The 23922-nt window shown below is 38.9% G+C and overlaps 1 protein-coding gene across 1 annotated transcript in view; it reads right to left on the bottom strand.

Moving 5' to 3' along the window:
* Window positions 1-23922, bottom strand: part of Antxr2 (ANTXR cell adhesion molecule 2) — a 122911-nt gene that overhangs the window by 35244 nt on the left and 63745 nt on the right. Inside the window, exons 13-16 of the mRNA XM_041671572.1 lie at window positions 18528-18569; window positions 17623-17718; window positions 14092-14256; window positions 13781-13861 (exon numbers count right to left, since the gene is read on the bottom strand). Coding sequence (XP_041527506.1) covers window positions 13781-13861; window positions 14092-14256; window positions 17623-17718; window positions 18528-18569 — 384 coding nt within the window. The remainder of the gene's footprint in view (window positions 1-13780; window positions 13862-14091; window positions 14257-17622; window positions 17719-18527; window positions 18570-23922) is intronic.

The following is a 23922-nucleotide window of genomic DNA, read 5'->3' as shown; positions in this document are numbered from 1 at the left end:
TGCTAGTTTGATTTTTTGCTGTTTGGGTTCTGATGTTTTTTGCTTGTTTTCATTTGTTTGCTTGCTTGGAATAGACCCTCACTCTGCAGCTCAGACTGGCCTGTAACCCGCTATACAGCCCTTGGTAGCCTCAAATTCATGTCAGTACTGTAAGCCTTCCAAATGCTGGGATATCAATTGTCAGCCACCATAGCCTGACCGATTATGGTTTTTCAAGACCTATTGACTACCCCTAGTGGAGCAATATAGACATCTAGTAAGTGTGGATTATGCAATCATTTTTAAATTTAAAAGAAAAACCCTAACATCTCTTTAGATGCATTAAGTAGCAACTTGTAACTCTTTTCTCTAATTTTATTGGAAAATATTTTGCCTCAAAACAAAATTAGGAAACAGAAATGTGTTTCAAATCCTCCTGTAGAAACAAAATAGCAAACAGATGCAAGTGAGGAGAGAACGTGAGAAGCGAAAGGATTTACTACAAATAAATGACTTACATTTAAGATACAGACTGCATATTTTTCTTTTCTCTCTATTTTTTTTTAATGTAGAAGTGTTTGCAGGTGTGTCCATTTTGTGTACCTCTCAAATCCCTAGTGCCCACAGAGGCCAGCAAAGGGTGTCAGATTCCCTGGAAGTAGGGTTACAGTGAGCTATCATGCGGTGTAGAGAGCACCGGGATCCTCTAAGAGAGCAGTCAGTATTCTCAATCACTGAACCATATCACCAGCTTCTGCTTTGATTTTGGAGACACTCATTCTGTAATCCAACAGACTCTGAACTCACAATGATCCTTCTACCTCAGCCTCCTTAGTTCTGGAATTACAGGGGTGAGCCACCATGCTTGACTTTAATATTTTTCTCCAGTCTGCCACTAAGCAAAGTGGCTTATTATTGCTACTAATAAACTAATACTATTGTGTTTATACAGGAAATACCCAAAATGGCATCCTCGGAGCAGGGAAATCTGCTGGTTTCTATTCAGTACAAAGGCATTATTTGGCAAAATAGTAACATCAACAATCGTAGCATTACCATGCCATGCCAGGAAAGTCTTTCAAAGTGTCTCACTTGAAGCCATTAGTCTCCCATGGGGTGTGTAAAACTGAAGTTTTAGCTTTAATAAAACTAGCTTTGTAGTCTACCCTTAATGAAGCATTACATTCATTTGATCTGTAAAGTGTCTAGAAATGTATAGTTAATTAGTATCTTTATACTTATAAACAATCTAAAATATACTTTTCATCTACTTGATCGGAAGTAAGGGTAAGTCTGCTACAAGAAGAAAACCACAAACCAGCCATTTTCCTCAGAGGTCTGTTGAAACCTGGGGCTAGAGGTCAAAGACTAGATGGGTGCTATCTGCCATCCGGTGAGCTGAATGGAGAAAGACCACTTAATAATAGAAGTGTATTTATCTGATTTAAATCACAATGATTGATTTTCATTTAGCATGTGTCTAGTATTGTTAGCCTTGCTTGAAAAATCAATTTTAGTGTGACCCAATGGGAGAAGAGTTCCATGTATCTGTATTTATTTAGTGACAGAGACACATTCCTGCTCTTCTGTGAACAACTATTAAATAAAAGGAGAGCTTGTAGTTTCTGATTTTGCCACACCCAGGAGCAAATTGCAGCCTACCAAAATGACTGTGGGAATAATCTAATACCATACATTAAATTCTCTTTCATTGAGGAAAAATCATTTAAAAATCGAGTTCTTATAAAAATAGAACACTAGCAGACAACTAGCTATATGGATCTCTTAACTCTTCACCCCCTTTGCTTCCTTCCATATGCAACTATTTTCAATTTATTGTAAAGCCTACCAGCAGCAGAAAGAGGCCACTATGGAGCCAGGCTCGTGGCTTTGCAGCAGGCTCTTGAGCAGATTTCAGCGTAGCGTGAAGAATGCTTGCCATTTTTCAGGCTTATACGCTCTGATAAAATGTTTATGTTTTTTCTTAAGCATGGTTAGCCTAGGAAATGTCTTATTGCTAAGTATATGTTGCTGTAAAAATATATTTGTTACTAGTAAGTTAGATTTTGCCAACACAACTTCTCTTTGAAGTCTCTTTCTGAGGGGTGATAGGCAGGATCCAGAGATCCCGTTCTGAGCAAAATGGAAAGGACCTTCTTCATAGAGCTGTCTTGTATAGATTTTGATTAAAAAAATAAATAAAAAGATGAGCTCATATACCCCAATATATTTGGAGGATCTTTTCAAACTCTACACATAAGAAAAATCCAGAAATTAAGAAAATTGTGATACAGTGACACAAATCAATGAGCGTGTAGAAATCTCACGCCTGTGGGCTCCTGTGAAGTAGCCTTTCCCATTGTCAACAGGGTTAGAAGCTACGTTCATTCCACCCTTAGCCAACAAGCCTCCTCTACGACTCACAGTCTTCTGCTCCCACCCAGACAACAGGTTGTGATTCCTGCACACACTGGCTATTGGTCTCTCTTCTGCCCCTGCACATTCTCTTCTCTTGGGGCAGAGAATTAAAAGTACGGATGAAAGCCACAGTGAAAGAAATTAAATCACACAACCGCTGAGCCGATTTCGGTTCAGTTATTCCTTACCCTGCAGCCTGTGAACTTCCTGTGGAATTCAATGCCACTCAGATACATCAAGTTTTATTCATTGATGCACACAAATTAAAAGCAAACTACATGTGTTACCACAGAGTAATATGCACGCACTCTGAATGCATGACAAAGGCGATGTATCAATTATGATGATGTAGTTGTCAAATTCAAAACTCAAAATTTAAAAGCATCTCTACACCTGTATAATTACCCTCATTTTAAACTGGTTTTCCAAAATATAAGGTGCACTGTAAAATGATAGCATGGAATCAAATGAGCTGGCATCTGCTTATAACCCAGGAAGCTGAGGAAGGGGGGTTGCCACACGTTCAAAGCTAGTGGGTTATAAGACAACAACTAGATATTGCAAAGCCTGAATTTGAGTCGAGGCCCAACTACTTTGCAACAGTGAGATGTTGAGGAATGTACTAAATGGAGTCTCATTAGCTTCATCTGTAAAATGGGGCTGATATGATGTCTAACTCTGAGACTGTTAAGACGAAAATGAGATAACATATTAAACAACCCAAAGATGCAATGGGTGCTCATGGGCTGCTGGATGATCTGAGGTTCTAATTCCATCCTATAAAAAGAAAACCATAAATATCCTCAAGAATTGCTACACCTGTTTTCTCTACACTAGTAGACAACCATCCACCCCTCAACCCAACACACATACGCCCATGCACAGATGCACACATCATTACAAATTCTGAAATTCTGAGCCTTAATGGTCTACCCAAATATTTCTAAGAAGCAAGAAAAGAGTCCTCTAAAAAACCAAGAAACATCCTAAACAAGGCTTCACAATATCCCAGGTTCATAGAGCAAAACTGGTACTCTGAAAAGTACTACTTCTATCAGGAGACTTCTTTTACACGAGAATCTGCTGGTCTCAGCCCAGCAGCTGCTGTCCTAAAAGCTTCATGCAATTCCACTAGTGATCCATAATGAAAGACTAAAAATGAAAAATAGAACTATCAATAGAGTCGAAGCTTCTCAGTGAAACACTTTGCTTGCTCACCACAATCTGAGAAGCTTCTAAGAGCACAGTCCTAACCTTTGCATTGTGTTATTACTGACCATTCAAAGCTTCTGTGGGCTCTTTAGAGCCTATAAATTAAAGCCTAAACTTTTGGCATCAACAGGCTTTTGCATCTGCAGTAGCTTCTACATACAGCTTAAGTAACTGGATTAATAGAGTATTGCATCTTTATATTTCTCCTACGTTGTTGAGGAATGTACTAAATTAAATGAGTTGCAAAAGCAACTCATACAAAGCAAACAGCAATGCAAAGAAGAGTGACACCTCAAAGTCTAATGTGTGACTCTAAATCTGCTGATAATTGATAATATCCAGTCCTCTGACTAAATCTTACTCCTGAAGTATAGGTCACTGCTATCAACTCAAGGCTCATGTGGAAAAGCTACAATAGTTCCATACATTACATATTTTGCCACTGATATTTTTTTTATCCAAACACATGGAAAACACAGAATATAATCCTAAAGTTTTATTTCAGAAGTTCTGAGCTTTATCTATTTTTAAAAGATTTTTCCATTGAAGATTTATAAGTCATTTTTGGCAGACAAAAGTACTCATAAGTAATACAAGTAGTTACAACTTTTCATTGAAAAGCAATACAGGATACTGTCATAGACTTAAGAGTAAAGAGAAGTTAATGGGAAGTAAGAAAAAGGAGGGAGACAGGATTTATTTATTTTTTGTTTGGTTTTGTTTTATCGAGACAGGGTTTCTTTGTGTAGCTTTAATGCATGACCTGTAACTAGCTCTTGTAGAGCAGGTTGGCCTCAAACACAGAGAGATCCACCTGCTTCTGCCTCCTGAGTGCTGGGATTAAAGGTGTGCACCACCACTGCCCAGCTAGAGACAGGATTTTAAGAAGAGATGGGATAATTTGTTTTGCTTCAAATTGATCAGGACTGCATTCTTTAAAAATACATAGTTTGTTGTGTATCATCTAAACAAAAATTATATGTTCCTATATCTTGAATTTTGTTCTGAGAAATAAAAGTCCTTTGTTTCTTCATCTGCTTTATTCTTTCTCTCTCCCCCCCACCATCCCTCCGCCCCTCCCTCCCTCCCTTCCTCCTTCCCTCCTTCTCTTAGTTCCTTATTCTAGCTCTGCTTCTCATGCTTCTATGTCACTCCAGGCCTGACATCTCCCCTTCAGTGAAGTATTTTGTATTCAGGTAAACATGAAAGTAACATTATTCAGACTTATTGCTAAGCACTATCTAGAGATTTTATATAGATTTACTGTTACTTGTCCATCATTTCTGCTTGCTCACAGTAGCTGTCAAAAAGTGAAGGCCTGAACATTAACACAAGAAAATACTTGAAAGATACAAATGAAAATATTTCTATCAGGCACTTGCATGTGTGCATGCATATATGCACACAAGCATGCATGTACTGAATGCACGCACACACACACACACACACACACACACACACACCTCACTGCCTCTTCTTATAATTCTTATCTTGTAAAACAGTGTGTGATAGCAAAATATGACAAATGAAGGGCTTAACATCAGTATTAATAACTGAGGTTTGAAATCCTTGGCAAGTAATTAAGATTAATGACAGAAACCATCCCCCTTTCCCCAATGCAATGCGTGCTTTTACCTCTTCAAATCTTCCCCATCATCCCTTCCAAGTTCATTTCGGGCTGTGAAAACAGAGGTTCTGAAACTTTGATCCTCTTATCCGCGGCTTTTTGCAGCAGAGTTAGCAGAAAAGACATGAGCAAATTTACAACCAGCAGCTCAGACAGCTGCCTTACTTAGCAGTTAATAGCAAAGGCACTAATCTAGTTAGGATCTAGGACTAGTTCATAAATCTGGATTCAGAGGACAGCTTAAACCATCACAGGTTTTTCCAGACAGTAGGATCCAAATAGATTGTCAGCTTTCTCACCATGAAGAGCCAGTATTTCTGTAAAGTCGAACAATGAGACAGGGAGCTAACATAAGCTACATGCCAGCCAGCTGCGTGAGCGATGAGGCAATGCATGATTGACAAGAGCCGCACGGTTTGGCAGGGACTGCGATGTACCTACAAGAATGCCCATCGCTTAAAACTTTTCTTGGATCCAATAGGAAGCGAAGATCAAATACATTTTTAGAAAAAAAAAATGGTGGAAATGATACTTTAAGCAAAAAAAGTCATGATCTAGTAAAGTAAATTTATAAAAATAACTAATCCTCATCTATGCAGAATTCTACCTAAATGAAAATTATTGTGTCATACTTGTATAACTCAAAAAATGCTTAATTTAGTTCATTATCACTTGAAATTGATTGCCATGCAAAAACGACAATTCTTAGCTCCATAAAATAACATTTTTATGTACCACTATTTCCTACTGTGCCTTAATAGGTAATTATTCAATCTTGTCAAATATTAGAATTGCTTTGTCTTCATCTTCCCAACACCTTATTTTCAGGAAAGTGTAGGATAGTAAAATACAAAGTAATGATCATAGAAATACTTAAACTTACAAAGTCAAGTGACATTTTTCTTGCGTATCTCTAGGATCTAACACATCACTCATTTTAATAAATTACAACAAAACTAGAAGTGACATTTGTTTACAGAATTCTGTGCATTGAGTTGAGCTCATAAATATGACAGCTAGGATACTGTACCCAGACTCAGAACGCCAAAATCTCCTTGAGGCTCCTTACAGAGTCCTAAGAACTATATAGACATGGGCATGTCCACTGTGTCTGTCCTTAGATGGACCTTAAAGGATAGAGCAAATGATGGAGAGAATTTTACAGCCCAAAGCGGAAAGCCTTTCTGAGTCACATGGTTAAGTCCAGTTAAACACATATAGTGTAGGGACAACTGGGCAACCAAGTGGAAAATCATATAAGCTCTCAAATGTGCGGGTGCAAGTCAGAAGGGCGGGCAGAACTGCCTGGGAAAGATGTTCCTAATGGTGATAACAAATCACGGGGCTTCTCTGGGCTCTCCAGAGAAAGGTGAAACACCAGAGAAATGACCAAGGATTGGGACTTGGGGCACACCAGGGTTAGGAGCTAAAATGGGACTGAAATAAATGAAGGAAACTGCCGGAAAAAGAAAAAAAAAACACCTTTTATTCTACAATTTTTATCAGTATGCTACGTACGTAAATATGCTATATGAATATTCTACTGCAGTAATCTCCAGACTTACTAACTCTGTTAGATGATTAAATATAAATGGGATTTATTTGTGTGTCTGATTTTTCCCTTGGGAAAATTCTAAATGTATGTCATAAAATACAGCAAATTCGGAATAAATGAGAAATTATTAGTGCCATGAAATATGTTAGTAGAGCATTTATTTTAAGAAGGAAGCAGCTTTATTTTAAAAGCCCGTTTCAAATATGCAATTGTTATTCAAAACAAAATATGCATAGTAACCAATCAAATGATTGAGTATAAATTTTATGTAGGTATAATGTATGTCTTTAAGATACATGTATGTAAGAAAGACACATAGTTAGTATTCATGACATTAACCAGCTTGCCATGAAATATGTGAATCTAAAGTTTAGCAGAGCAAAGCCAGGCAGAAAATCCCAACAGAGACATAGAGAGAAAGTAGGAAGAGTCAGGAGATGCCATGTAGCTGTCAGTGGAGACAGTCGCTATAACATTATCTAGTAAGCCACAGCCTTGTAGCGATACGCAGAATAATAGAAATGGCTTATTTTAAGATATAAGAGCTAGCCAATAATAAGCCTAAGTTATTGGCCAAGTAGTGTTGTAATTAATATAGCTTCTGCGTGATTATTTGGGTCTCTGCAGTCAGGAAATGAAAGAGCAGTCTCCGTCTACAACTGAACAGACTTGTATTTTGAAATACATATATGCATAAACATATGCATACACAAATGTATGTAACAATCAATGAAATAGAGGTCATGAATTAGGCATATGCGGAAGGGCTTGGAGGAAGGGGTGGAAAAGAGGAGAATGTAATTATATTATAATCTTAAAAATAAAAGAAATGCTTCTTAAAGTACTTAGCAAAGTAAACAAGACTTTGTCCCTAAAAGCATTATTTATTTAGATAACGTGTTTATGTGAGTACACATTATTTTAAGAATCCAAGGACACTCGAGCATTCTGGCACACACTTGTAATCTAGCACTCAGGAGACTGAGGCAGGAGGATTGTTGCAACTTCAAAACCTATATACAGCGACTGTGAGCCAGCTATATAATCTGTGAAGTGATTGATTAGAGATGCATTTCTCCTTTATAATAATTATATTAAGATTAAATAAAATGAGAGAGATGGATCAGCAGATAAAAGCACTTCTGCTCTTGCAGAGGAGACTGGTCCAGTTCCCAGCATCCACCTGATGACTCACAACTGCCTGCGACTCTAGTCCCAGAGGATCTAACAACTTTCTTCTAGCCTCTCCAGGAGCCTGCATGTGATGCACAAACATACACACTAAGGTGCACACACATACACACATGCACATACATATACATATAAAATAAACAAGTACTGTTTTTAAAAGCTTACGTACAAAGTATTCAGAACATAAGGCAGGTGAAAATGTTAAAGAGTAACTCTGTGAGGTCATTTCTCCTCTGGGAGGGACGACTGTGTGGATGCTCTCAGGATGCTCCCATCTCAGCACACACTGAGCTTATGAAAATACTGTGTTCAGTCCTGGAACACTGAGGTCTATTTTGGCCTTTTTCTAACCATTTTTGTTTTATGTTTGGTATTATAATATAATTACATTTCTCCCTTCCCTTTCAAGCCCTTCCATATACCCCCTACGTCTCAAATAAACAGCTTCTTCATTCATTTATTGGTATTGCATGCATAAAGGTATATGGACGTGCATTCATAAATATACCTGCTTATCCCATATAATGTTACTTGTATGCACGTTTTCAGGGCTGTCTGTCATTGGACAGGCCACTGGTGCTCTCTTCCTTGGTGAAGACCCTTCTTGCAGTATTCTTTCACTGTGCCAGCCAGAGCTTATACAAGAAGGAAAATTTATATTTCTGAAAGCAGCACATTAAACTAAAAAGAGGTGTTTATCCTAACATTATGTATAATATTATGTACGATAAAGAAAAATATTTTTCTTTATCAATTATTAAAATGTTCAGTAAGCATCCAAATACTATTTATAGATCCTTTAAAATTCATCTTTGTTGACTCCCCATGGGAAGACTGAGGAGTGGATGGGGGTTGGGATGAGGGGAAGGTGGGAAGAGCAAGAGGAGGGGAGGGGTGGAAACTGGGATTGATATGTAAAAAGAAAAAAAGATTGTCCTAAAAAATAATAATAAAAATAAAAAAGAAAAGGTCTGAAGAGAAAAAATATTCATCTAGTTTTGTAATTTAAGCAATTGAATTTTATGTATCTTGCATCTCACTTCAAGAAACCAGAATGAATTAACACACACCTGTATATTACACAATTAAGAAGTGGTTTTAGTTAAGCTAAGAAATAGAACTGAAAGAGCACTCTCGATGAATGCTAATCTCCAGTGCAAGATGATGACTTTCATAAAAAGTAAATGTGTTCTGTACTACTGGATACATCTATACAACCGCAGTGCAAATGAATGCCTGTCTATACAGACCTGCACCTCTGTAGCAGTCAGTGGGGGTGCCATAACAATGGCGTGTTCCTGCCATGGGTTGTTCTCATGGGAATTTTATCATTCAGATGTGTGCCACTCACGGGTTGTAAGCTGTAAGTTAGTTGTAGTCATTAACAGTGTACATCCAGGCACCAAAAAGATTCAAGATATAGAACTGTTTGATTAAGAGATCAACATCCTCGCGAAAATCCACAAGAGTTCACACTGCGAACATGGCAGACAACCAAAGCAGGGGGTGGGAAGCCCTGATGCGGAGGCGGTGGTCAGTTTGAGGATGGAGCGGCTGAACAGCATCCAGTATCACACGATTCACGAAGACCAGGCAGCTCATAGTGCTCCATCAGAACGCTGGAGTCACTGAAGAAGCTGTGATGCAAGAAGGGTCAGGCCTGCTTGTTTGAGCATGGGAATTCAGAAGCAGGGCTAACAGGGGCGTGGACAGGCAGGATATAAACTGAAGATGGGCTTCCCTAATTGGCCTCTGCAGTTACAAAGCTCTTCGGCACCTTCGAAACGAGTTTACGCTCTTTATGATCTTGATGCCTTTTGTCTTGTTTTGCTATGAACTTTTAAAAAACTGGAGGACTGATGTTCTGTCAGAAGGGACAGCAGTCATTTTATAGAACGCAAAGCACATCAGAACAGTTCATAAGTGTTCTCCACTTACTAGGTCTGGCTTCGCCTAAAATGCCTCTTGTACCTGTGCGGCTTCCGTCTCTACTATCCGAAGTGACCTTACCTGTTCCAGCTTCTATTCCCAGGCCCTGCTCCATGGCTAATCCTTTGCTCCAAAGCACACATTTGCACAGACAGCTCTCACCATCTCAAGCAGGTGATCATGCAGCCAGTTTACTAGATGGTGGCATAATTCAGACGACGGCAGGCTTTATTCTCTTGCCATAGCACGGAATTCCTTCTCGCCAGGCCGGTATTTTAACCCATCCCATTTATACACCTGTGCATGATCATGACTCTGCAACATTTTTGGTAAAAGTCAAATTGATGAAATTTCTTCCTGCTAAAAAGGGGGTTTTCTCTTTCCAAGAGAAAAAAAAAATGTCTGTTTGTTTTGGGGCACTACAGGTATGGAGTCCTTAAATAAGAAACAAACTGAAGTGAATTCAATTTCCTAGGTTTTTGTTTTACTGAATGGAAAAACAAAAAAACAAAAACAAAAAACCTCCACATTCATTTGAAAAAAAGAACCTTAAATTTCCCATCTGGAGAGATAAAACTTTGAGTTCTGAACATGGAATTGCAGTTAGCAGAAGTCCATGCATTTCAGGTGTGTTCTGAGATTCTTCTGTAGGATGTGTAAGTTGTTGTCTGCTCACTGGCGGACGAGGAGCCATTTGAAGGTTAACATAACCTCGAACACTGTCAAGGAGGTCCTCGGGGATTTAATTGGTTTGTGGAACAACTCCAAACTAGTCCTGTGCTTTCTTCTTTCTTTGCCTTTCCGCTTCTCAACTCTCTTGTCATAGAAAAAAAAGGAGGACGCATGGTAATGCATCATTTATAAATTACCTTGTTATTGAGGGGAAAATACACACACACACACACACACACACACACAAAACACTGCTTTGAAAAACCAAACAAACTCCTGCTGCGGACTCGGGCCTGTTTGATGGAGACCCTTCAAAAGAGTCCAGGGCGTAATGGAGGTTGTTTGTGCAGAGACTTCGATCTGTACCTGCTGTCCCCTGTCACTCCCTGGAAACTTGGCGGCAGATGTTGCAGCGGTAAGTTGTCTCTGAAGTGGCTCTCTGTCCTGTCCCCCCACCGCCGTGGAGTCAAACTGCATTAGATCTCCTATTTGTGCCTCCGGCAAGTTTGGGAGCGCAGCTGTGTCCACCCGGCTCCTACCTTTGGAGTTTCAGGCCTCCAGGCAGCGTGCACAAGACCAAAACGGTCCTGCCGCTCTCAACTACCTCGGCTGACAATCGGGCCGCCGCGGCCGCCAGCAGATGTCGGGACAACCTGCTAGCGCGCACCTGGCCGCCAAACCCGCGACTCCTAGGACCTGCCGCCCGCATCAAAGCCCGCGCTCGCCCGCAGCCGAGCTCTGGGAGCCCGCCCGCCCCCGCGGCCGCTTTGATAAGGCTCGCACCGACTTGAGCCTCCGCATCAAGGACTTCAGGGCGCTCAGAGCTCAGCCCGGCAGCCCCGCGGCCTCTGCGCCCCAGCACAGCTTCGGCTCCAAATGCGCCAGGAAGGGCTCGCTGCCCCACCTGCGGGACTCACTGGCAACTTCAGTTCTGTGGTCGCGGGTTTGTTTATTAGACTGAGCTCTCGGGAGGCAGAATCTGCGGGAAACTGTTCCTACATAAATGACAAGGCTGTTTTCCAAAGCACAAAACAAGCTGCTGGGTAGGCAGGGGTTGTGTTGCTTGGAGCCATTAGTCAGGCCCTGCGAACAATTGTGCTTTATTAGCTGTCTGCGGCTTAAAGTCAGCCTCCTCCTCCACCTTCAGAGGATGTGACTGTCTGGTATCCAGACCCGGGGGGGGGGGGGGCGTTATTTATGCCCTGACAATGTAAACGAACACCCCCATCTAAAAATCTGGCGTTTCAGAGTCTTCATAATACCTAAAATGAGCAAGTTATTTTACATACAATCACACTCTGACACTTCTGTACCAACACGAACACTTCATAAAGAGCACAAAGCAAAGTAAATGTTCTGTCTGCATATATGAATGCATACCAAAAAAAAATGTGATGGCCACAGGAGACACAGGAAAATCAAATTACTAATGAAACTAATTTACATGTTGACAAATTTCAAAAATTTTTAGAGGAATTGACCTTAATATCAAATAACATTTATTTCAACGAGTTACTTGATATTATAGTCAAACTATTTCAATAGGAATTTAACATGCTTCTCTGTTCTGACAACACACTATTTAACAGACTTTCTAATATTTAATGCAACACTTCACTGGAAAGTAGATCTTAGAGCAAGCTGATAATTGGATGTAAATGGAGATCTTGTACACATAAATACAGTTCATATTCATATATTCATAATTTAGAGTTTAATGGTTAATCCGGTTTAACCAAGTATTGGTGAATTTTAGGGGAATAAATCTTGCAAATACCCAAACTTCTTCACAATATTTTAAACAGCATATGAGATTTTAGGAAGAAAACTGGAATCTCCCGCCCCATCAATGTCTCACTATTCACTCAATATTAATCCTTAATAAGACAGAACTTATTAAACAGATGAATATCTAACCTGGTGAAGAGCACACTCAGATAAGGCCTGAAAATAATGGTAAGCAAAACGCAGTGTAAAGTCGAGAGTGTTCAAGAGGAAGAAGAGTTACACAGAGCTCCAGAAACAGAACTCGAGCCCACATCTGAATTTAAACAAGACACAAATTTCCACCGAAAGGAAGTTTCTACGGAGAATCTGCCAGCGCCTGGTAATAGAAGAGTCTGCTTCTGAGAACACAGCTCTCTCTGCCAGTGGTCCTATCAGACAGCACTGACATCACGTTAGGAAGTTCAACAATATTTCTCAAGTTGTCTATCCTACGTGTCTGAACTCAGATATTCCTGAAATGTTCCTAAGTGCTAGACGTAAAATTTTAAATTTGAAATTCTTCTAAACTCTTAAAACATCATGCTAAAACCACCTAATACTAAATACACTTTATCTGGACTTCACAACATAAATACTAATTTGACTGATTGCTTCATAGTTTCAAAGAGTAGCGTGCCAGCCCTAAGTGAAGCCAAAGTCCTCTGAGGCAGATGCGCATGGTGTTTACTCCTTCAGAGGAGAGGAAGGGCCATGCTTACATCATGAAAGCAGCCTAGCAGCCTGAACAGCACCGCGTCTCTCAACCAAACCCACCGCTGCTGAATTTGAGGAGACTTTGAACAGTTTCTCCAAAATTGGTACATGAGGAAATGGAGCAGATTATTAGAAAAGATAGTAAAAACAATAATTCTAAACATATTTTTAAAGTAAGAGCTTTAAATGGACTCCCTTGGTAAGGAAAACGCATAAATACAACACATCTGTAAGTATGTGGACCTAAATATCACCACCTCAGACTTCTTCGGGGCTTCAGGCTTTAAGGACGCCTTGACATATTTCAGAGACTAGACTGTGACAATGACTGAAGGCGGGTGACATGTTTGTACTGAAGACAGCGGTTCTGAGGTTATTTTCCCTAGATCTCAATGCTACTAAATGTGAGAAAAAAGACTTCAGACGCTAATTCCCAGTCTCTTTCTTCCCAAACAAAGAAACTCAGAACACTTGTCTTCAAAGTCAGCGGGCATGCTTATGGTGTTAATTCATTATCTGGAAAGGCACTGCTATGCAAGTGGCTTGCAAATGCGTTGTAGAAACAAAATTTAACAGCCACCCCATGTAACAAGAATATGCACTGGTCAGTATCAATTCCATCCTGCATGGCAACAGGAAGTTTTAAATTATTTTCATTAATTTTTCCCTCCTTTCATCATCTGTGCACTCCCCATCAAAAGTCCCCACACACAAACCTCATCTCCTTCCTGGGGTCTCATCAAGGACACTCGGTCATATTGCTTCATGATCAAAGCCCAGAGTGCATCCAGACGACCCTAAAGAGATATTAGATTTGTGAAATTGGGTAGATTCGTTTCATTAATCAATATAGCAAGTTAGTCTATACAAAAACCTGGAAGCTCTTATGCTAAGAAAGTATATGCTAGAGCCGAAAATGAGTATCTGTTATTGGATCTGCCTTGGTCTTCCTCGTGGGACAGGTGAGACAGTAAAAGCTACGTCCCTGTTAGGTTTAAGTTATGTCACCCAAGATGCAGGCACGTACCTTAATTGGCGTGTACCATTTTGTCTGAGGGGCCTGGTGTGTGGATTTGGGCCGAGGCGGTCTTGGTGGGACGGGTATCTCTTCTTCGGGGATCATCACCACGGCATTTTTCGCCTTCTCTAACCTTGCACCTTCCTCAGTCGATCCTTTATCACCCCAGCGGACCTTGAAGATGAAGGAGACACCGCTGTCAGACAGAAGGCCCCAGAGGAGCAAGCACCAAGGAGGCCCCCAGGCCAGTATAAGAAGATGAATGGGTATATTGACTTCCAGTTCCTTTTCTTCTGAATTTTAATGGGTTCCCAACTACTCATGATTGGCTTGTGTGTATGTGAGAGTGTGTATGTATGCATGTTCATGTGTGTTTGAGTTCATATGTGTGTGGAGGCCAGAGGTCAGCTTCAGATGTTATGCCTCTGGGGCCCTCCATCGTGAGTTCTGAGATAAGGTCACTCACGGGGACAGGGAGCCAGTCCATTAGAATAAGCTGGCTGGGCAGGACAGTCCAGGGATCTTCCTCAACACTCTTTATTATATTAACATTATGACCCAAATACAATATAAGCATTTGTAAAATATGATGTCACTTAAATCTGGCGTAATGATTTCTCCATCATTTCAAATAGATAATTTGTGGTATATATAGATAATGCAAGACTGTGCAGTTCAATTCTACTTTCAGATATATAAGATGATAATGGTAGCATTTATTCAGTGTGTTCCTGTGTATTCAATCCATACAAAAATGCAAAGAAGGTGATATTATTATGTGTTTCCCCTCCAGATGACCGAACTACGGCACAGGTTAAAAAAATGTTCCCAAAGTCACAAGAGGAGCATCCAGGCAGGGTATGGATTTGGACATAAGCAAAAAGAGATGAGTGAATAAGGTTTACACAATTCTGAATTGTATAAATTTATCTCACATATAAGAAATTAATCTTTTTAAAATTTTCACATTTGACTGATTCAGGAAGTATGAATTTCCATTGACAACCTTTCACTTTCCAAAACAGCTTTCTGTCTTTAGTTCTTTTGCTCATCTGAATATAGCCATGTGATAAGCAAATTCTTAACTGAGAAGCAGGAATTGGAAAAGGTTCTGGTTTGAGGGGGGAAAAAAGCACAGACCATTAGCGAATCCCACTAGTTTTAGATAATTATCTTCTCTGGGAACCGCTCATATTGACTCAAACCGTGAGGACTGGGGTTATTGTTTTCTTTATTTTTCAGTAAACAGAAATTAAGAGCCAAGTTGTATCCTGACAATGTATGAATAGGAAGTGGTCTCTGCAGATGGACTTTACCCAGACAGGATCAGGGGGAGCATCTCAGGACATCGCCCTGATAAACAAGCAGCATACATGGAGAGAAGCAAAGACCAGTCCAGGGTGTGCTACAATACAGTATTGCATCATCTCAGTGAAAGAAAAAGTTTAAAGTCCCTGACCTGAATGTTTAGCAGGAAGATAGATGGTTACTTTTCATGGAAAGAACTATGCAAGCTTTTTGATAAAGCCACTTAGTGTTTTACACACACACACACACACACACACACACACACACACACACCTTTTTACTATTCTAAAAACTATTTTTAGAATAGTTTTCAATTTCAAGTGGACCCTGCTGAGTCATTAAAGTATATCTGTATATTTCAATGTGATCAGTGGCTAGAATGTTCTTTGTGGGGTCATTAAATTTGTTTGAAAGGAAGAAAGAAAAAAGAGAGAGAGAAAGAATTACCTTTTTTTTTTTCAGATCGCAGTCTTGGCCTAGATAAGTTAACACTTAGAATGAAGCCTTTAGACAAAGCTAACTGAATTTAAAACTCTAGAACCAGTACACGTTTCTTACAGTGGACACATCTCAATTTTAGGGAACAAAACAAAACAAAAGAGATGAATAGTTTAGTAAACTCATGGATGCTACAACTCAGAGAAGTAATTCAGAGTAGAGCAGTAAGTAGATACAATTCAGATCCATTCAGAAAGGGTAGGTTTAAACACAAATAGCTCCTTCGCCTTCACAGTTAAAACCGCGGAGGTCATGATAATTAGACTCAAATATCATTGGAACCATTCTCAGATTTAAAAAAAAAAAAAGGTGAAAGATGGTTGAACGGGAGTTCTGATCCAGCATGCCATACCCGGGCTTTGATGATTACACACATGGCCTGCAGTCATGGAGGCCTAAGAAGATTAATAAGTTTGTTGTCTTCGTTTTGTGAAATAGCTTCTGGGTTATCATCAACCTTCGCCAAACACAAGCCTCAGTTAATCTCAAGGACTAAGACTAGAAGACACCCTGTAGAAGTTTCATGCAACTCTACAAAAGAATTCAAAGTGTGTACGTGTGTGTGTGTGTGTATGTGTTTGTGTAAATTTTCACGTTTTAAGTTGATCACAGTGAGATGCCCTAAGTGGAAAGAAGAAAGCACAAAAATAATTGCTAAAGAAAGTCTTACCAGAGTTTTCTTATTATGGGGAACCAATAGGTAACTACAGCCTCAGAGCTGAATGCCTCCAATCCCACTTGGCTTTCATTATCAACAATGAGTTTTATAATTTCTATAGCATATTGGGAAAATTCAGAGTCCATATAATAAAGGAGCAATTTCAAAATTTTTAAGTCTGTTTCACAAGAAATTGGCAGGAACACCCGTGTGAAGTTATTAGGAATTATAGTGGATCTGATGTGATAGCAGCTGTTATTAAAAGCTCTGCTCTGGCTTTCTGCAAACTCCACTAGAGGACAGTTTAAATACATATTCAAATTCAACGAGATTCACAAAATCCAGAGAAAAGAAAGTATCCACTGTGACCTGATCTAACTTCAGCTCTGAAGGTTTGTTCTCCAGCCCTGATGACCTCAGAACTTCTGTAATTCATTGACTCTCGGCAGCTCAAGCACTGTGCAGGTTTTGTAAGTTGGTTTATCTAACTGATACATAAAATCGCATTTCTTTTTAGCCAGGATCCTTTCATGAGTTTATGTTGCTTTTTTTCCTTAGACTAGTGGATTAACAAAAATTAGTTCAACATAATAAATGATATGTATTATTAATTAGAATAGTTGGTGAGTACTAAGTAAAAACTGTTGAAAATTTAAAATGTGCCTCTTCTATATTTGTGATAAAGTCATATCCTGTTGAATATTTCAAAAATTATATGTCAAACAATAAGTAACTGTTGGGCCTTTTCAAAGAAGAGCATTGTTGCAACTATGAGAGATTGGCATTCTTAAAGTTGATGCTCCATGGGGTAATTTTTTTCCAAAACAGTGGGGAAACCCAAGCCTATTTTTTTTTCCTTAGTGTTCAGAAATCCCCTCAATGCGCCCTTTGACTGATGGAGCCTGCTGTTCTGCAGCTCTGACATGGCTAGGGTACTCCACAGAGAACAAATGTGCCCAGAGAAAACCCAGGGCTGACTAATGACGGGCAAGATTAAAAGAAGCACTGTGTCAGTGGCTCAGTAACCCTATAAGTACACATTTGAGATTAGCACTCTATTTCTTTAGGGGACCAACCTCCATTCTTTTAATGCCTCCAACTCCTCGACCACCATAATAGGAAGCGTCCACAGTCGGCCATTTCTTGTTGGGCAAAGGCTCTTCTTCCTCTTCCTATGGAGATACAGTTTTTAAAAGTGGATTTAATCAGTTTCTGAAAATGTCCTTTGGTCAGAGCTTCATCACACTGAGATATTTTAAATAATTCCATTGTTTTGAGGGAATGTAAAAATGATATTTAGAGTATATGGAAGCATTTATAATGACATACATCAATTTCAAGTGCAGTTCTACAAGAGATTCAGACTCCTCCCCTTCACCAAATTCTCCTACATCCCACCTAGGCCAAAAGAAGTTGCTTATTTTAACTGTGAGTATTGTGTATCTAAACCAAGTATGTTCATCAATTCAAAATGAAAAAGATTGTTCGACTTATGGTAACACTTCAACAATTACTTCATATGTCAATATATATGTAATCTTGAAGGGTGAAATTTATATTAAAGAAGCTTTAAGAATGAATGCATACTACCAGTATATTCCTTACTTTATGTTGCTAGTATGATGCTAGCTGACAGAGTAATAAAATAGCAAATTATCACTTTGAAGAAAGTAATGGCATCTTTGAACTGCCAGCTTGGATATTTCAACAATTTTAGATAAGTGTCATCAGAACTATTAATATATCTTTATTTATAAAATATATTTAATCTCTATGGACTTTTGATCCTGTAGCCAGTCTACCATTGAAGGGCTCATTCCTCTACTCCATGAAAGAAATCATAAGATTAAAAAGTAGCAGTAGGTTTTCACAAAGTAAACAGTACTTAGCTATAATATAAATAGAGTTGGTATAATTTCAAAATGATATTTACAAATGAAAATAAAGCAACTGCTTTTTACTTTATTAGGAAATCACTTACCTCCTTTGGTGCAGAAGGTGGTGGGGGAGGATCCTTGATAACCTGTCCCAAAATAAAACAGAATAAAATGTAAAAATTTCCATAACATATGAAAAAGTAATAAAGTATAAAAAAAATGACTACTCTGACAACTCCAGAGATGAAGGATTAAGATTTAAAGCAAAACCATAGTCAAATGAAGCTGACTTAAGGTTAAAAATTGTGTATCCCCTTTATTAAAAGGAATACTTTGAATCTTGAATACCCAATGAAACCACTGCTATCAGCATTTCACTCTGTAAGATCAAAGCCAACCCCACCTTTTTTCCCAATGTTCTTTTCTAGTAGTTCGCTCTTACCAGACGCAGACTACAAATGCTGGCATAACCTATAATGTCTCTTTGTTCTAAATAATTCTCCAATCATTTTAGGCATTTTTTCTCTTGCCCCCTTTCCCTCCCCTGCCATGAATCTCTGTCTTCTCAAAGAAGTTGAGAATTCCTGTGGTGTTTACAGGTCCTTCTCCCTTCTTCCCCAACATTCACAGAGTTCTTTGCTTTCATTTTTATCTTAACTTTAAAAAAGTCTCCTTGCCATTGTCAATACATATCTCACAAGTTCACTGCGCTCACTCTGTGTTTCCACTATTTAACAGAGAGGGAGGGATATAAAACATAATTTCAAGTTTGACAGGCAGGAGAGAAAGGGGGAGGTTGGGAGGAGAGAACGATGAAAGAACTGGGAAGTGGAAAGAAAATGAGGAAGAAAAGGGAAGGAAGGAAGAAGGAAAACAGAAGAGAGGGAGGAAAAGAGGATAACCACAGAAAGAAGAAAGATTTGCAAGGTTCACGCAAACAAAACTTCAATGTTCTAAAAATTCTCTACTTTCAGTGGTTCCAATTGTGTCTAGACTACAGCAATAGAGAAATTTACTATTTCATAAAGCATCATTTGACTGGCAAAGAACTCATCATTTCAAAGTTTTTTTTCCCCAATATTTAAAGCCAAAGATTCTCTCTCTAACAGTTTCCAGTGTTTAGCCCTGGTCCTGGAGTCTGGAAAACATGAGTTTGCATGCATTTGCACACGTGCACACATGCAGGCGCACGCATGTACACACACCCACACACACCGACACACTTTTTCTTTCTAATGAAGATAAATTTCTTGTTTTGGAGTCTCCAATAATTACTACGTTTCTATTGAGGTCATATTTGTGAGCTAAAGATTAATCCACTTTTTAATAAACTGGTTATGAGTTATCTGGGTTATTATTTTAGTTGTTTATTTGTTCAATTTTTAGTATATATTCATTAATCAATATCCTATCTATAGTTTACTTAACCCAAAATAATATTTTTATATATAGTTCAGGAATTAAATTCAATGGTGTTTGGACAAAGCAGTTGGGACCTCATGATTTCCTGCCTCGTCTTGGCGTTTCAACTGATGGGCTTCAAAAAAGAACGAACAAGGTTGGTAGCAGATAATGGTGAGCGTGGTAAAGGAAAACTGGAGGAGAAGAATCAGTGTGGTAGATTTGATCAGAACGTATCATACAAATGTATGAAATGCTCAGAAAATAAAAGCCCAAAAAGGAAAATATTAACACTAATATACATGCTATTGATAGTCTATCATTATAGTTTTCACCAGTGGTTACATTTAATCCTTGAGGCAAAAATTAAACAACTAGCTTCTCTCAGTATCTTTAGAGAGCCTATATTTTAACTTGGGTAATTGGGTCAATATTCTTCTAATAGAAGCTTAATCAACCATTCCCCCCATCAAAATAGACTCAAAGTTCCAAAGTACACAGTCCAAATCAAAAAACTGTTGAATTTTATTTTACGGACTTTGGAATTCATGTTTCCTTTATATCCTGCAAGTGTTCTTTAGGGTGCTCTCACTAGAGAAAGATCATAATACGCCCTTCTATTTTGCTGAGTCTAAAATATCTGAGATCACTTTCATTTTGTAACAAAAATTTCACATTTACTCTTCAAACATGTACATCTTGCACAGATAAATGAATATATATATATATATATATATATATATAAAATCTCTAGCATTCTCCCCTCATAGCTCCTCCTTTTTAGTTCATACTGACCATCTATGTGTGTGCTAATAGAGGAATATTAAATTTCAGGTTAAGATCCTTCTGTGAGGAGGCAGAAAGGGGCTCAGGAGTAAAGAGCAGTTACTGCTCTTGCAGAAACCCCAGCTTCATTTGCCAGAACCTGCATGGTAGCTCACAACCACGGGTAACTCTGGTTCCAGGGGAGCCAATGCCCTCTATTGACCCCTGTGGACTCCTGTGTGCATGTGGCATACAAACAAACACTTAGGCGTGCGCGCGCGCACACACACACATAAAATAAATAAATACATGCTTAAAATCTTTATGCAGTCACTTCTATCAAACTCACACAGGACAAGGAGTACCTTCGCATGCTTTCATTTTACTGGAAAGCCTTTACTTAACATAGTCTATAACGTTAAGATACCAATCCTCTTTGGGTACATCTACATGACCCAACTATTCTGTTGTCATTGCATGTCTCAGTGTGGGAGAACATCAGTTTCCACAAAGCTCTGCCTCAAAGTTCTCTCTACATCTGTCTAGCTCCAACAAGATCGATGATCCCCCTACTTCCTTCAGATATATGGACCATCAGTATTTTAGGTCATGATCACGCTCTAAGTGAGTAGGCAAAATGCTGATAAAAATGTGAAAATGATGCAGCGAGAATTCCGTGATGTAAAAGTGTTGCTAATTTCAGTGGAAATAGTTATCAGCTTTCTCTGCCAACCAATGAATCCGGAGAATTAGTGAACTTGACAGCAATCGGCAAGACATAAGAGCATCCCAGTTTTCTATATCTGGGAAGTAAATCTGATTAATTTTTGGTCCTCTCTAACATGAAAAGCCTAATAATATAATAAAATTTCATGTTATAATCTTTCCCATAGGTTTTTCATTTCTATGACTTTTCGCAATTCCATATGGGTGTATGTGTGCCTGTGCCTTGTATTCAAAACACTCCAGAAAAGAACATTTTAGAGGTAATTTTTCAATTAATATGAAACTAATTATGTGCATGACCTATTATAAATTTAAATAGATTTCGAAGTCTAGAGGTATGCCTGGTTAACAATAAAAATAAATCCTTCATGTTCTGCCTTAATCAAATGCCAGGCTACCGAGTTAAGAGACACAACATCCATCACAACAGTGACAGGAACCCCTAGGACAGGACCCAGAACTGCGCTAGGCCTGTGTTCAGCTTCCTAACAGTAACCGTCCTTCACTTGTGTTGCCATATGGTAGACACTCTGGCCTCTTTTATTTTCATATCCTTGTTAAGACTGCTATGTCGATGTCCATTTTAAGCAAGGAAAAAAGAATTCCAACAACCTCTAACCACGCTTCACCAAGTACATACAATGATAGAATTAAAATTCAAACTCATCATTTAGAACATTTACTTCCAAACCCTGAGTTCAATTCCATTACATTGGAGACCTTAAAATAAATAATCGAACTGCCAATGGAAAGTCTGTGAAAGGTCAGTTGTTTGCCAAGTGATTGTTTTGTTGGGGTGGATGGGGGAATGGAATCATAGGTGATAGAAAACAAGAACGCATTAGAGTGAAGTATGTAAAAGAAGTATGTATGTTGAGGTGGGGCTTATACCACTTCAGAGGAGCATTGCACATCCGTTGTTATTCCCAGCATCACTCACTTAGAAATTTCAGGACAGGAAATAAACCAGTCTTCCTCTTATATATAAAAATATTACTATACACGTTACCTCATAGTCTCATAAGTAACAAAAAAGAAAAGAAAAGAATGTGATTCTACCTGTGCCTAAAATCAGAAAAAGGTGGGAGTCTATCTGGAAGCAGCATGTATGCATGCCTGCATACCAGTAAAATTAGTTTGCGGGGAGAAGGGAACTTAGTGTTGTCCACGTGCATTAAAAATAACGGTCACGAGAATCTTTTTCTTACGTTAAATAGTGAAAGAGCACATTCACTCCAGAGAAGGGTGTATTCATGTACACCATATTTCATGAGAATTTGCAGGTTTTCAAAGGCATAATATTGCCTAGTTGCCAGGACTTTTTCCACTTAGCCTCCTTCAGCTCTGTATTGAAAATTCTGGAAAACACTTTCACCACTTTATGGACCATATGGAGAGTTTGAGTCTTCTCCAATTTTTTTTTTCCGTTTGTTATTATCATCATCGGGGTGGGAGGGAAAATTACATCTCATCGGCTTAGCTGCTACAACCAAGATTTCAGTTTGGAGGAGAGCCGATTTCTTAAAAATTAAAAAAAAGAAAAAGAAAAGAAGAGAAGAGAAAGAATGTTAGCTGCTTCAAACAGTCCTTTTGATCTGCTCATTAACACGTTTGAAATGCTCCAGTGATGTGGGCATTCTTTGCATTAGAAAATGTCAGCAGTGGAGCCTGCAGCCAGCTCGATGCAATCATATGTTCTGATAGTCAGAAAAAAAGTAGAAGAACTGTCAACATTGCACTGCTTTGGATCACACACACACACACACACACACACACACACACACACACAAGGATACAGTATAAAGACTGTCGATAGTAGTATTTAAGACATAATTTTTATCAGTAACTAAAAGAAAACCATCTAACAACCACAAGCCGACAGACAGTGGGGGAAATGCTCTGTTTACGGAAATTTTTAAAATCCATGTGGGTCTTCCTTTCATTTTCTCTTTTCTCCTTGACAAACGCATGGATTAAGGGCAGCGCCTTTCTTCTGGAGTGCAAAGCCCTAAGTTCCCTTAGATTTGTACTCGCAAAGTCCTTTTCCGAATTCCACAATTGGAAACAGAAAACATAGCCCAGTTATCTTGTCCCTCCCTTCCCTTCCCTTCTTAGCCAGTTCAACCATATTCAGGGAATGTTACCTTGAACAAATAAGCAAAAAGCCAGAAATATGTGCAATAAATACAGGGGCAAATGGGACAAGGGAAGAACAGTATAAAACTATATCCTGACAGGAGTTAAAGACATTGCTATCATAGGTCAGGACAAACCTGGTACCCTGAGTCCTAAATGATGGTGGAAAATATCACCATGGAAGCAATACATCCAAGCATCTATCATACTGTATTTCAACGAGGCAACCAAACATAAATCATTTTAATTAATGGTGCAAGGAAGGCATATTAAAATTTAAATTACTTCTGTTTTATTGGGCATTCCCCCCCAAAATCGGGCCTCTCTGAAATTAATTCAATAAAGGTACCAGGAGCCCTCCTCAACAATAAAAATCAAGTGCAGAGTAGAAGCATTATTACTATGTAAAGGGAACAGCGCAGCTGTTGCTTGCTAAGAATTGTTCGACAGAGCTCTGGTTGGAAGCGTCAC

This window comes from Microtus oregoni, unplaced genomic scaffold (assembly GCF_018167655.1).
Source record: "Microtus oregoni isolate MIOR12 unplaced genomic scaffold, Mior012 000021F_ref0000039, whole genome shotgun sequence".
Lineage (NCBI taxonomy): Eukaryota > Metazoa > Chordata > Mammalia > Rodentia > Cricetidae > Microtus > Microtus oregoni.
The sequence above is the reverse complement of the archived record's forward strand: the minus strand, read 5'-3'. Positions and strand labels throughout refer to the sequence as shown.